The 12,950-nt window shown below is 48.5% G+C and overlaps 1 protein-coding gene across 1 annotated transcript; it reads left to right on the top strand.

The window, feature by feature from the left end:
• Positions 1 to 6,793: 6,793 nt before the first annotated feature.
• LOC114600493 (uncharacterized) lies at positions 6,794 to 12,652 on the top strand. Its single transcript, XM_077923501.1, has 2 exons — positions 6,794 to 7,463; positions 10,853 to 12,652. Exons 1-2 carry the CDS (start codon positions 6,794 to 6,796, stop codon positions 11,425 to 11,427), a joined length of 1,245 nt encoding a protein of 414 aa, XP_077779627.1. The 3' UTR covers positions 11,428 to 12,652.
• The last annotated feature ends 298 nt before the right edge of the window (positions 12,653 to 12,950 follow it).

Here is a 12,950-nt window from a genome sequence, read left to right as displayed (position 1 = left end):
GTACTATTTATTTTTCATGTATTTTAAATATTTATAGGCTGCCTTTTCGGATGAAGTCCTTTCATTTGCTTTCATCAAGCAAACAAGAGTGTGACAGCCAGCGGTTTAAAAAGAAGAAGAGGAAGAATTGATACATTTCAGAATGGTGAATCTGGTAGAACGAAAAAGTAGTGAGACTCAAGTTTATTATCAACTTTGTATTAATCTACACGTCTTGGTACTCCATCCCCTGGGCCATAAAATGCTCTAAAATGCACTGACAGCGTGAACTTAGTACAAACTCCCAAAATTTTTACATCTGGGCTCTTATTAACACTTTGGGAGGGAGCCTCAAGCTTCAATTGTAAACCAATTGTGGCCTCATGATAAGCACATAATTTTGCCTACGATCAGGATGGAAGATTCTGCACCCTGGAGATAAGCAGCAGCAAGATGAAGACAAATATTGACAAAGGAGATAAATCAAGCTGTTGTGATAATGAAATATAATCGTATGTTATTTTTAAAAAGCCACAGTCAAAATGGACATATTTCTCCTGCTGGGAAATATTGAGCCTTCAGGAAAAAGAAAATTACCTTCTTCTTTTTTTTTTTTTGGTCAATTCTCTGTATTCATACCTGAGAGTGAAATAACCAGTATCCACATGAGCAGACAGGGGCTGTTCTTCAAACTATTTGTTTTCTTGCATCTTCTTCACATTAGATTGACTAATGACAAGCAGGGCAGCTGTTCAGAAAGGTTTGCTTCACATTTGGCGAGTCTTTTATAACACACACATCCTGTGCTCACCTGTACCACTGTGGACCCAGGCAGACTTGAAACCATGTTAACTGTTTGGCAGCTTTCCTTCATGTCAATTCACCTACCCAGCTGGAGGCCTTAGCACTAACAAGCCACTGGTACATGCTACAGCCTTAACTTCCTAGGCTTCTAGGCTTCTTTGTTTTCTGAAACAATAGCGACAATTATGATAGGTGGCGTGGAGGATGTGGAAGAAAAGCCTGACTATTCAGCTGCAAGGATTCTGTGGAAAAAATCGGGAGGTCACATAACTCCATACCCTCCGACATTTCTCTGATGAAAATAGGTAAAGGTAAAGGGGACCATTAGGTCCAGTCGTGACCGACTCTGGGGTTGCAGCGCTCATCTCGCGCTATAGGCCGAGGGAGCCAACGTTTGTCTGCAGACAGCTTCCGGGTCATGTGGCCAGCATGACTAAGCCGCTTCTGGCGAACCAGAGCAGCGCACGGAAACGCCATTTACCTTCCCGCTGGAGCGGTACCTCTATGAAAATAGGGACGTCCTAAAGAAAAGTAGGACATTTCGGGATGAGATCAGAAACCAGGATGGCTTCTGTAAATCTGGGACTGTCCCTGGAAAATAGGGACATTTGGAAGGTCTGTAACTAGAGAGCCACAAATTCCCTTTTCCCAAGAGGCAATAATTCACTTGTATGGGAGAAGGTAAAGGAACACTTTGGGGAATAATATTGAGTGGAGGATAAAGCCACCATCACCCTAAATGACAGTAAAACAAGTTTGAGCCAAGCTTTGTTTGATCTAAGCTGCATCATGGATTTTGTTTCTTGGTTACCCTGCTAGGGTACCCTACAGGCATAGGCAAACTTGGCCCTCCAGGTGTTTTGGGACTACAATTCCCATAATTCCTGACCACTGGTCCTGTTAGCTAGGGATGATGGGAGTTGTAGTCCCAAAACATCTGGAGGGCCGAGTTTGCCTGTGCCTGGTCTAGTACGAGTAATTGGGAGATTGGACTATTGATAGATAAGTGTGATTGCTTATCACACTCCTTTCGCCTATGCCAATCGGGGTAGGCTCTTCTCCTGACCTACACACATTCATTGCAACATGTGTAAAAAATCCTGCATGTGTATTTGCAGAAACTTCCTAACACATGTCCTAGAGAGTGTGCATAAGTTTTGGTGTCATGATCCCAGAGTCCAGCGGTGATCATGGGATTGGGGAGCCAGGGACATGAAGTCTGCGGCTGACTGGCAGACAAGATCTTCCTTGACCAAACCCACAGGGCCCTGGCCTATAAAATCATAGCCAGGCCTCTCACAGGCACCTTCTCTGAAGGAATTGCCTGCCTCCCAACCTCCCTCAATGATTCAACTGCAGAGGGAGAACAGCAGGCTCTATTCACCAGGCCATTTTCCCCCTGCAAAAGGTGTTTGTGCGTTGGGCAAAGCGGTAAAGCATTTCTAATAACCTTTGGAAGGGTTGAAGCAGTGACATACCCGTAACTGGAGAAGCCACCCTGGGAATGATGCTACATGCTCATGGGAAATGTGTGCCATATTTTGAGTTATTTTGACAATATCACAAATGATCACCCTACTGATTATTCACTCTGACTGTCTCTGAGTGAAGCAACAACAAAAGAGTTAGACAGTTTTCTTGTGCAAGGTTAAATGTTAGAAACAACACAGCATTTTAATTAGAGGCATCTGTTCTTCAGGAGACTGCCTTCCCCATTTATCTGTGATAAATAACCCACTTTCTCTTTAGTCTTGAACTCTGTTCCTTTCAAGGGAACCATTCAGCTAAATATAACATCTAATGACAAAGTATTTTAACATTTAAAAACCTTAATTGGTTGTTTACAGTATGTCAACTTAGCAACATTTAAAAAACAACAAAACACAACCACCAATATTTTGAACAGAGATGTCTGTTTACTTCAATTTTGTGTGAGTCAGTATGTTTCATCCAAGGCTATTGATTATAAAACTGGGCTTATTCTCCAAATAAGATGTGCTTCTCCTATGGTTCTTTAGCACAGCTCACTCTGAGAAGTTTGGTTGGCTAGGTCTTGGACAAGGGGGAGAAAGATAGAGAGAGAAAGAAAGAAAGAAAGAAAGAAAGAAAGAAAGAAAGAAAGAAAGAAAGAAAGAAAGAAAGAAAGAGAGAATCTCAAAGGAGCACTCAAACAAATAGAAATAAGTGGAAGGTTTGTGTGAAAATGAAACAACCATTTTTAGTTGTTACCTACTGTATCCTACACCAGAGGCATTATAGGACCACAGTTCTGGTTAAGGGTGTGTTGATGAAATTACATTCTGCTATAATAATGGTGAGAAAGTAGTACAGTTAGAAGATATTTCAGCAGACTGCTTTGAAACCTGGCTGTACTGTATAGGAAATGATGATGATTGTCCATGCCAAAACTAGGACAGAAAGAATAATATCTGCCTCATTTTAAATGAGTTAAATGTTTGACAAGTAACTTTGTGAAGGTGACATGTGAGGGAAATTTTTCATCCCATAGACTTTGTTGGAGTGGCTTTTCCAGAAAGCAGTGCATGGTTAAAGTAGGGAACTGGCCCCCACATGAGGCACTGATGGTCACCAACTTGGATGGCTCTAAAAGAAGATTAGACAAATTCATGGAGGACAAGGCTATTAGTGGCTACTAGTCATGATGTCTATTTTTTTCCTCCACTGTCCAGTTGCTAGGAACTGTTGTATTCATGTCCAGCTCGGAGGCTTCGCACAGGCCACCATGAGAACAGGATGCTGGACTAGATGGAGCACTGAGCTGATAAAGCGGGCTTGATTTATGTCCTTGTGTTCTCAAATGTGAGGGCAGGTGGAAAGAGAATTTGGTTGCAAAGATGGCCCACAGGAAAAAGGTTGGATCAGCCTTCTCCCAGTGCTTCGCCTGTGAACAAATTTCCACCCACAGAGCTACACACACACAACATGCAAGGATACTGATATCCTCTCACACCAACTCATTGGTGGAGCCAGAGATGTCATTCTGGAGGCAGCCATGTGCTCATCAGGGCATGGGGCAAGATGGTGGTGAGCTCGAGGAAGTTCCAGACTCGTGGCAATGTCCCTGCATTGCGTGTGCACTGTGGGGCTGCTGCTCCTACCACCTCACCTCATCTCAACAAATGCAGCACTGCTGGAAGACTGCCTCAGCCTCCACACAAGCCACCATTGCCACATACTGTATTACTGGACCCTGAGATGCACTGAAACCTTGCATGGTTGAATTAAACCTTGGTGTTCAAATGTTTTGAGACAGATGGTGCAACTGCTTGTCCTAGACACATTCACGTTTAAGCATTCTCACCCAAACTATCCACACAAATGGTTCAAGTGTGAAATGACCACACTGAGCTCTCCTCTACAGACATTGGCCTATAAATGTCAATGGAAGATACATGCAGGAATTCTTCCACTGAACCTAATGATGGGACACCCCTTTTTGACCTGGGAGCTACGGATGTAATACAAGCTACAATCCTGTGCTATAAGGCTGTATTTAACTAAATAGGACTTACTTCCCAGCAGGTTTGCACTGTAAGCCCATTAAACATCCTAAAATATCTTCTGCATGGCTGACGGGTTTCCCCACAACATGGTAGCTCAAAGAAAAATACCCTGAGAATCTCATCAGAAAGGTTTCTTTAACTAACCCGAAGCTGCCGCCGCAGGATAATTTGAGCGACTGTGCTTAATAACCAGCGATATGGCCTACCTAGATCCATGTCAGATGAAATCCAATCCATTTTTCTTCTGCAATACATCAGGGAAATTAAATTGTATCTGTTACCATAGGAACATCTTGGCCAATTGCTTGAAAATAAATCTACAAGAAAAGAAGATGCCATTTTGTTCCTGTAAGAAACCATGTGTTCCAATAAAGGGGGGGGGAGGGAAAAGGGAGCATATTCACTAATGTGAATATTTCAGCAACTGAAAACCTAGACTTTAGTTGATGATGCTCCTACCCACACCACACACACCCCACCCCTTATGGTAGTGTTCTCATACATCCCTGAGATAAGGGAGATCTGCACAGAGAAAAGATGGTGGCTTCTTCCAAAGATATCTCTGCACAAAAGGGTTGCATGAGTTCCTAGTATCTCACTGTGTGTGCACTTTGTATCTGCTTCAAGATGTGGATAGCCAATATGGAAGCACAGACTGGTGAAGGCACATTGTATTACGGCCGCGCTGCTTTCCCCAATAGGAAGCATATTGTGCATGCAGAAATTAATATGCAGGCACACTGCCAGGCTGGATAGTATTCCTTCATTCATCGCATGCAGCAGGATCCGCAAACACAGCAATTGATCTCTTCTTGTTTTCTGGTTTGAAGCAAATGAAGAGAACGTGCTTTCCTGCCCCTCCTTCTCTGCACTGTGTGCATATGAGAAAGCGTGTTCTCCCTAACAGAGAGCACGTGTTGCGGTTGGGGGAAACAAGCCACCATGCCATGACTAGGCAGATTAGTGAGAGACCCAAGCCTCCTAAGGGGTTAAGATTGGGTTGCTGGGGTAGATCTGCTGTTGCCAAATTGGAGGAGGGGTTAGAGTCTATAAATACAGGGGGTTAGACGTTAGACGCCCTCTTGGCCGTTTTTGCATCGGATCAGGAGCTGTGAGACGGTTGTATTCTGGCTTTTGCTTTCAATTTATTGGGCCTATCTTGAACTTGCGGGCTTTCCCTCCTTACCCTTGGTTAACTGATTTATTCCTTACCCTTCCTTTAAATTAATTTATTCCTTTCCCTTTCCCCGTTCCCTTCCCCCCTCCCATCGAGTTCTATCTTACTTATCCCTTAATTTGTTCGTATATATATTTATAACACGGTCTAGTGCCACAGGCTTGAGGGTGGGATCCCCCCCCCAGCCTCCAGGGCCTGCCCCTGGGGCTAGGCACCTGGTTGTTTGTTTTTTACCCGATTTCGGGACGCCCGCTGCCGGCTGCCGCCAGGGCCTCGGCTCTTAAAATACCCCCCCAGGCTGGTGGTAGTGCTTGTGCCGGGGCCTGGAGTGTGGAGGTCGACTTTAGGGGCTTACGAAGTCCCGCTGCATTTCGGGCCCTTCCCCCCCTTCTTTAATTCACGGTTTTCCTTTCTGTGTTCGTTTTCTCCCCGCTTACCTTTTCGCGGCGTCCGGTCCCTGGCCTCTCCCCGGGGCTGCGGCAGTGCTCGCCGTGTGTGGGGGCTATCCCGTTGGTCCTCGGGGGGTGCTGGAGACGCCGCGCGCAAAATCTTCCCTGCTCTCTGGCCGCTTGGCGCGAGCGGCGTGAGGATACGTGCGGCCTAATCTGGCGCGGGGCGGGCGGCTCCGGCGGTGGCAGCGTCGTTGAGCCGCCGCGGCGGCGCTGGGAGGCCAGGCCTCCTCGTTTGCCCAGCTTCCCCCTCCTCCCCTCTCTTGAAGTTAGTGGGGGCTGCCCCCCCCTCGGGATCGGGAGCGGCGGTCTGTGTCGCGCCCTCCATTTTTTCTCTCCTTCAGCGGCGCTCCGCCACGGGAGGAGTATTCCTCTGACGGGCTCCCCCTTGTGGCCGAGCGAAGTAATTGCAGCTTGGTCATATGCTTTGAGCTCCCCCTGGTGGCTCAGTGCTTCTCTGCACCTTCTCCCCAGTGTGCTTGGGGCTATTGGGCGCCCCCTGCTGGCTGAACTGGGGAGTACATTCCCATTGTTTTTCAAGCTTATTTTCTGGAATAAGCATATAATAAATAAAAAATACATAGTTGAATAATAATAATAATAAATAAATAAATAATAATTTGAATAAAAGAAAATAAATAAATATATTGGTGAATGGATAGATAGATAGACGGATAGATAGCATAGACTGCCTTTGCTGTTAACACATTTATTGGTATTGGCTTCTATAGCATTTAAGTTGTTTTATTTTCTTTCGGCGACTGGAGTATTGTTTACTGCTTTAAATTCATTGTCTGTGGCCAGTAGCAACGCCTGGCTGCGGCATTCATTAATTCTCAATTTGATTCCAAGTAGCAGGTATGGCTCCTAAGAAGGTCGCCGCTCGTCACAGCTCAGCCTCTGGTGCGAAACGGCCTATTAGAGGTCCGTCGCAGGCCCTCCGCTCTCCCACCCCAAGTCAACCGGTGGGACGGGTGCAATCTTTGGTGGAAAGTATGGCCGACAATCCAGCAGCCTTGTCACGCTTTGCAGCCGAAATGGATGGTTTCCTTCAACACTACTCCACCCAGCCTTCCACGTCTGGAAGGCGTCCTCGTCCAGTGGTGGCATCGTCTCCAGCTTCACCATCATCCAGTGAAGATGGGAGAGAAGGCCCATCATCTAGGGGTTTGATGACTGATTCCCAGCTAGCTCGGCCCCGCGACTTACCCGCCGCTCGCGGCCGTTCACGGAAGCCACGTCGTTCCTCTGGGAGGGCTGCGGGGAGGCAAAACCCTTCGGCAGTTTCCACCCACCGAGGTGGGCGCACCCAACCCTCGGATGAGGTGGAGACAGGTTCCGGCCTCTCACTAGTTGTTTCTCCTCAATCAGTTCCAGGTACATCACAGCTGAGCCCTGATTCGGAGTCTTCCATTGAGGACAGTTTGCCAGTCCCTGCCAGGAAGTCTTCGGGCGGAAAGCGTCGCCGCAGGAGGTCTTCCCGGAAGCATGCCAAGCGAAGTAGGGGCGAATCGTCTTCCTCTTCTTCTGGTACGTCCTCTTCCAGTTCTGATGATGAGGCGGGCGCTGCTAGGGAACTTTATTGGGGTTTTGGTGAATCGGCATCTGGGCTGCCTAGGTGGGCTTGGCAGCGGAGGGCCAACACGCACCGAGCAAGGTATGGGGCTGTTCAAGAGTGCAGGGATGGCGTGTTGGTTCCCGATGTAAAAGTCTCTACCAATTCCGCCAGAGACATCATCCCAGGTGTGCACTTGTCGACTAGATTGCGGTCTAGGATACTGAATGGCCGTTATGTGGACATTTTCAAATTGGCCCCTCCTTCGGAGGACCAGGAGAAGTCGGATTCGGCAAAGACACGTAAGGGTGCCCCCGTCTCAGACAGGACTTTCGAGCTCTGGCTCGATTGTTTCCAGGTCTTTGCTGGCGTGGTGGTGGCGGCTTACCCACGGAGATCTCTTCATTTGATAGTTTACTTATCTATTGTTCGCTCTGCTTTCACCAAAGCTGGTGGAAAAGCCGCGATTAAATATGATGAGAACTTTAGGCGCCGCGCCGCTAGGATCCCCACAGCTAGATGGGATCGTAAGGATCTCGATGTGTGGACCACCCATGTAGCTCCACTCATTGATAAGAAGGCACCTGAGCAACAGAAGCCGAAGGCGCTGGCGTTTAGGTCCAGCCGCCGCTTACCATGCTGGGACTTTAATAAGGGTTCTTGTCAACGCCAAGGGTGTAAGTATGCACACATATGTGAGAAATGCAATGGTTCGCATCCTGCCTCCTCTTGTTTTGGGAACCGGCGGCCCTTTCGTGGAGGGAAGGGGGGCGCTCAGCAACCCCCCAAGCAAAACACCTCTCTCCCTTCTGCATCGGGCACAGGGAAATGAAGTTTTGACGTCCTTGGCGCGAACCCCAGTTCAATTGCCGGCTCTGCAACTTTGGTTGCAGTCCTATCCTAATAGGGACGCTGCAGTTTATTTGAGTAATGGTTTTTCAGTTGGTTTTCGGATTCCAGTAGCCATGCCCCCTGTGGCTCGGTATCCTTCTAACCAGAAATCAGTTCGTGAGTTACCTGAGGTCGCCCGTAAGAAGATTGCAAAAGAGCTGGCCATGCATCGGATGGCTGGTCCTTTTGATGACCCCCCCTTTCATAATTTGCACGTATCCCCATTGGGTATCGTGCCTAAGAAAGCCCCAGGTGAATTTCGTTTAATTCATAATTTGTCACATCCCAGGGGTACCTCAGTTAATGATGTTATCCCACCGGAGCTCTGCTCCGTAAGATACGCATCTCTTGATCAGGCGATCAAGATGATTCGGAAGTTTGGCCGCGCTGCCCTATTGGCGAAATGTGATATTGAATCGGCATTCCGCCTTCTTCCGATTCATCCGGATGATTTTTGGTTACTGGGTTTCAAATTTGAGGGTAAGTTCTATTTTGACAAGGCCATGCCGATGGGTTGTTCGGTAGCGTGTGCTGCTTTTGAATCATTTAGCACATTTTTGGAGTGGGCCCTCAAATCCAAAACAGGGTTGGGCGGGGTCACTCATTATCTCGATGATTTTTTATTGGCCTCGGCTCCTGACACTGGTGATTGCTCGGTGTTGCTGCAAGCCTTTGCTGACCTTACGCAGGAGCTGGGGATTCCGCTCGCAGCAGAAAAGACTGAGGGTCCATCAACTCAGCTTACGTATTTGGGTATCCTGTTGGATACGGTTGCTCAGACTTCTAGTTTGCCAATGGACAAACTAGTAGCCTTGAGGAAGGTCATAGAGGAACTGCTCCCTTTGAAAAAAGTATCCCTTCAACAAATTCAGTCATTGTTGGGGCACTTGAACTTCGCGTGCAGGGTGGTGGCGCCTGGGCGCCCTTTCTGTTCACGCCTGGCTCGCCTCACTGTGGGATTGAGGGCCCCGCATCATCGAGTGCGCTTGTCTGGGGAGGTGAGGGCCGATCTCTCCGTATGGTTGGAATTCCTGGAGGAATTCAACGGAGTGTCGTTATGGCAAGACACTTTGAACTTGCAAAATGACTTTCAGGTCCAATCGGACGCTGCGGGCTCCCTGGGTTTTGGTCTTTACTGGAAGGGGCGGTGGTGCGCCGAGCGTTGGCCGCCTGAGTGGCAGGGAGGAGCAATTACACGGGACCTAACGTTTCTCGAGTTTTTTCCCATTGCAGTGGCTGTGCATTTGTGGGTCGAGGAATTCAGGAACCGTCGTGTCTGCTTCTGGACCGATAATCAGGCGGTGGTTAACGTGTTGGCGAAACTGTCATCGCGCTCTCCCAGGGTGTCGGCCTTATTGCGGGCCTTCGTGTTGCATTGTTTACGTTATAATATAGTGTTTTCTGCACGTTTTATTCCTGGGGTGTCTAACGAGATTGCTGATGCTCTGTCCCGTTTTCAGATGGAGCGGTTCAGAATCCTGGTTCCAGAGGCTCGGATACGTCCAGAATATTTCCCGGATCATCTCTGGAACCTTGGCAGCAATTAGTTTTGCAGGGAGTAGCAGCATCGGTTTCCCCTTCTACCCTTAGTTCTTACACAAAAGCTTGGTCTGACTTTTTGGTATTTATGCGCCAGACAGCTTGCGATTTAAGAGGCGTCCCCCCCACCTCGTCTCAGGTGTTGAGTTATTTGGCGCATTTATTTCAGTTGGGGCGTGCAGCTAAGACACTTAGGATTCAAGCTGCTGCTATAGCATTTTTCTGTAAAACATTTTATGATAAAGACCCTTGTGGGAAGTTTATCGTGCGCAGGGCCCTTGAAGGCTGGGGAAGACTTCGTCCCCCACAACCAATGTTACGTAGCCCAATTTCCTTTGAATTGTTGAGCAGGATGCGCAAAAGGCTCCGGGTGGTGTGTTGGTCGGGGTATGAGGCTTGCCTTTTCTCGGCCGCCTTTTCGATTGCATTCTTCGGAGCTTTGAGAGTAGGTGAGCTCGTGTTGGAAGAGCACACTGATGGTCGTTCTAGAGGCCTGTTGCTTCGAGACGTACAGTTAGCCCCCGCAGAGCTAAGAATCTCAGTCAGGAATTCAAAGACAGACCAGAGGGGTAGGGGTGCTGTCATTCATCTCCCTGCTACTGGGGAGGCGGGCCCTTGCCCCGTAAAGGATGTCAGCAAGTACTTGGCGGTGCGCCCCTCGGGCGACGGGCCCCTATTCAAGCATGAAAATGGGTTGCCCCTAACTAGACGCCAGTTTGCACAGGTGATGCGAAAGGCGATTATAGCATGTGATGGGACGGCTGCTGGTTTTGCCCCTCATTCCTTCAGGATTGGGGCTGCAACGACTGCCGCTCACTGGGGTTTGTCGGCTGACAGAATAAAGAATTTGGGTCGTTGGAAGTCGGATGCGTTTCGAGGCTACGTTCGCTACTAAGTATGCTTCCTTACATTGTTTTTGCTTTGTTTGTCTCAGGTCTAGCGGCTGTCCGTATCTGGTTGGTGGGGCACAGTATCGTCCATTGGGCTGGTGTCGCAGCAAGGCAGTCCAGTTTGGGTCCAGGTCTCGGCTTCCCTCCACATGTGCAGCTGTCGTGGCTGGCCAGACGGGGAATGCGTTGGTCAGAGCTCTTGCCGCGGATCCGGAGGCAGTTGCTCTTGGAAGGGCCACCTTCGGCTATAGTCGTGCAGCTGGGCGAGAACGACCTGGTATCCATGGATTGTTTTTCACTTCGTACTGCAATTGTGGGCGACATGGAGCAGCTGCAGGCATGGGTGCCGACAGCAAAGATATTTTGGTCTAAGCTACTGCACCGACGCATTTGGAGGGGCAGTCGTTGCCCGCTAGCCACAGAGAGGGTCAGAAAACGTATCAATAAAACGGTGGCAAAAAAGGTGGTAGATTTGGGTGGAGACGTAATTTCCCATCCTACAATTTGTTTTCAGGCTATATCCCTTTTCAGAGATGATGGGGTGCATCTTTCGGCCTCAGGGAATGAGGCTTGGTTGGGTGCAGTGGTGGCCAAGCTGAGGGCTTGGTTGGGGTTGTGAGTGGTTTGGCGGGGAGCTGTGGGCTCCTTGGCGGTTAGGCATTGGTTAAATTGGTGCTTGGAGGGGTAAGTGCCTACCCCTCCAAATGATGCGATGGGAATTCCGTTAAAGGAATCCAGGGGCTTGCCATTCTTTCGTCCTTGTTCAGGGAGTTGAACTTGGGCCGTGCAAGCCCCACAGGAACATGAGGGTGAGTAGTGGGAGATTGATGCCCGACTTCACTTTCTCACCCAATACTTGTTTCCCACTCTGGCTTCCGTTGGTGTCCGGAATGCCAGCTCTGTCCCTGAGGGCATGGACAGATAGTCATAACCAATGCCTAAGCAACCACTCACATTTTTTGTATTTGAATAAAGTTGTGGCCAAAATTATGCCAAAAACCTAAACAAAATTGATGTGTGAAGTGTGAATTTTTTGGGGGTGGCGATTGTGGGACTCAACACGCAAAGCGTGTTCTCCCTAACAGAGAGCACGTGTTGCGGTTGGGGGAAACAAGCCACCATGCCATGACTAGGCAGATTAGTGAGAGACCCAAGCCTCCTAAGGGGTTAAGATTGGGTTGCTGGGGTAGATCTGCTGTTGCCAAATTGGAGGAGGGGTTAGAGTCTATAAATACAGGGGGTTAGACGTTAGACGCCCTCTTGGCCGTTTTTGCATCGGATCACCCGCCCTCCCGCCCTTTTATAGGGTGGTTTTTTGTTTTGCTCGCTTGACCTTGCTATTGCCTGTCATGGGGTCGTCCGCCTTGGTGCGGGGGCCTAGTAGGAATTTTGCCATCTGGCTGATTGGCTGGTGCCATTTGGTTTTTGCCTACTACGTAGCAAATCGTCACAACTTGTAAGGTTGGCGGTTAGGCATTGGTTAAATTGGTGCTTGGAGGGGTAAGTGCCTACCCCTCCAAATGATGCGATGGGAATTCCGTTAAAGGAATCCAGGGGCTTGCCATTCTTTCGTCCTTGTTCAGGGAGTTGAACTTGGGCCGTGCAAGCCCCACAGGAACATGAGGGTGAGTAGTGGGAGATTGATGCCCGACTTCACTTTCTCACCCAATACTTGTTTCCCACTCTGGCTTCCGTTGGTGTCCGGAATGCCAGCTCTGTCCCTGAGGGCATGGACAGATAGTCATAACCAATGCCTAAGCAACCACTCACATTTTTTGTATTTGAATAAAGTTGTGGCCAAAATTATGCCAAAAACCTAAACAAAATTGATGTGTGAAGTGTGAATTTTTTGGGGGTGGCGATTGTGGGACTCAACACGCAACACTGGAACAGCACCTCAGAACAAGAGGCTAGTGTATATTTTTGCTTCCCCATCTAGCCTTCACTCACCAACCCAGCTAGGCATGTTCAAGTTTAAAATGCTATACAGTGGTACCTCAGGTTAAGTACTTAATTCGTTCCGGAGGTCCATTCTTAACCTGAAACTATTCTTAACCTGAAGCACCACTTTAGCTAATGGGGCCTCCTGCTGCTGCCGCGCCGCCGGAGCACGATTTCTGTTCTCATCCTGAAGCAAAGTTC

The sequence above is a fragment of the Podarcis muralis genome, chromosome 2, assembly GCF_964188315.1.
Source record: "Podarcis muralis chromosome 2, rPodMur119.hap1.1, whole genome shotgun sequence".
NCBI classification, from domain to species: Eukaryota; Metazoa; Chordata; class Lepidosauria; order Squamata; family Lacertidae; genus Podarcis; species Podarcis muralis.
Note: the sequence above shows the minus strand (reverse complement) of the source record. Positions and strands in the feature narration are given on the sequence as shown.

Coding starts and splice junctions, on each gene's coding strand:
- LOC114600493 (XM_077923501.1), top strand. CDS start 6,794: ATGGCTCCTAAGAAGGTCGCCGCTCGTCACAGCTCAGCCTCTGGTGCG. Junction 7,464..10,852: donor ATCGTCTTCCTCTTCTTCTG/GTACGTCCTCTT, acceptor TGTTTGTCTCAG/GTCTAGCGGCTGTCCGTATC.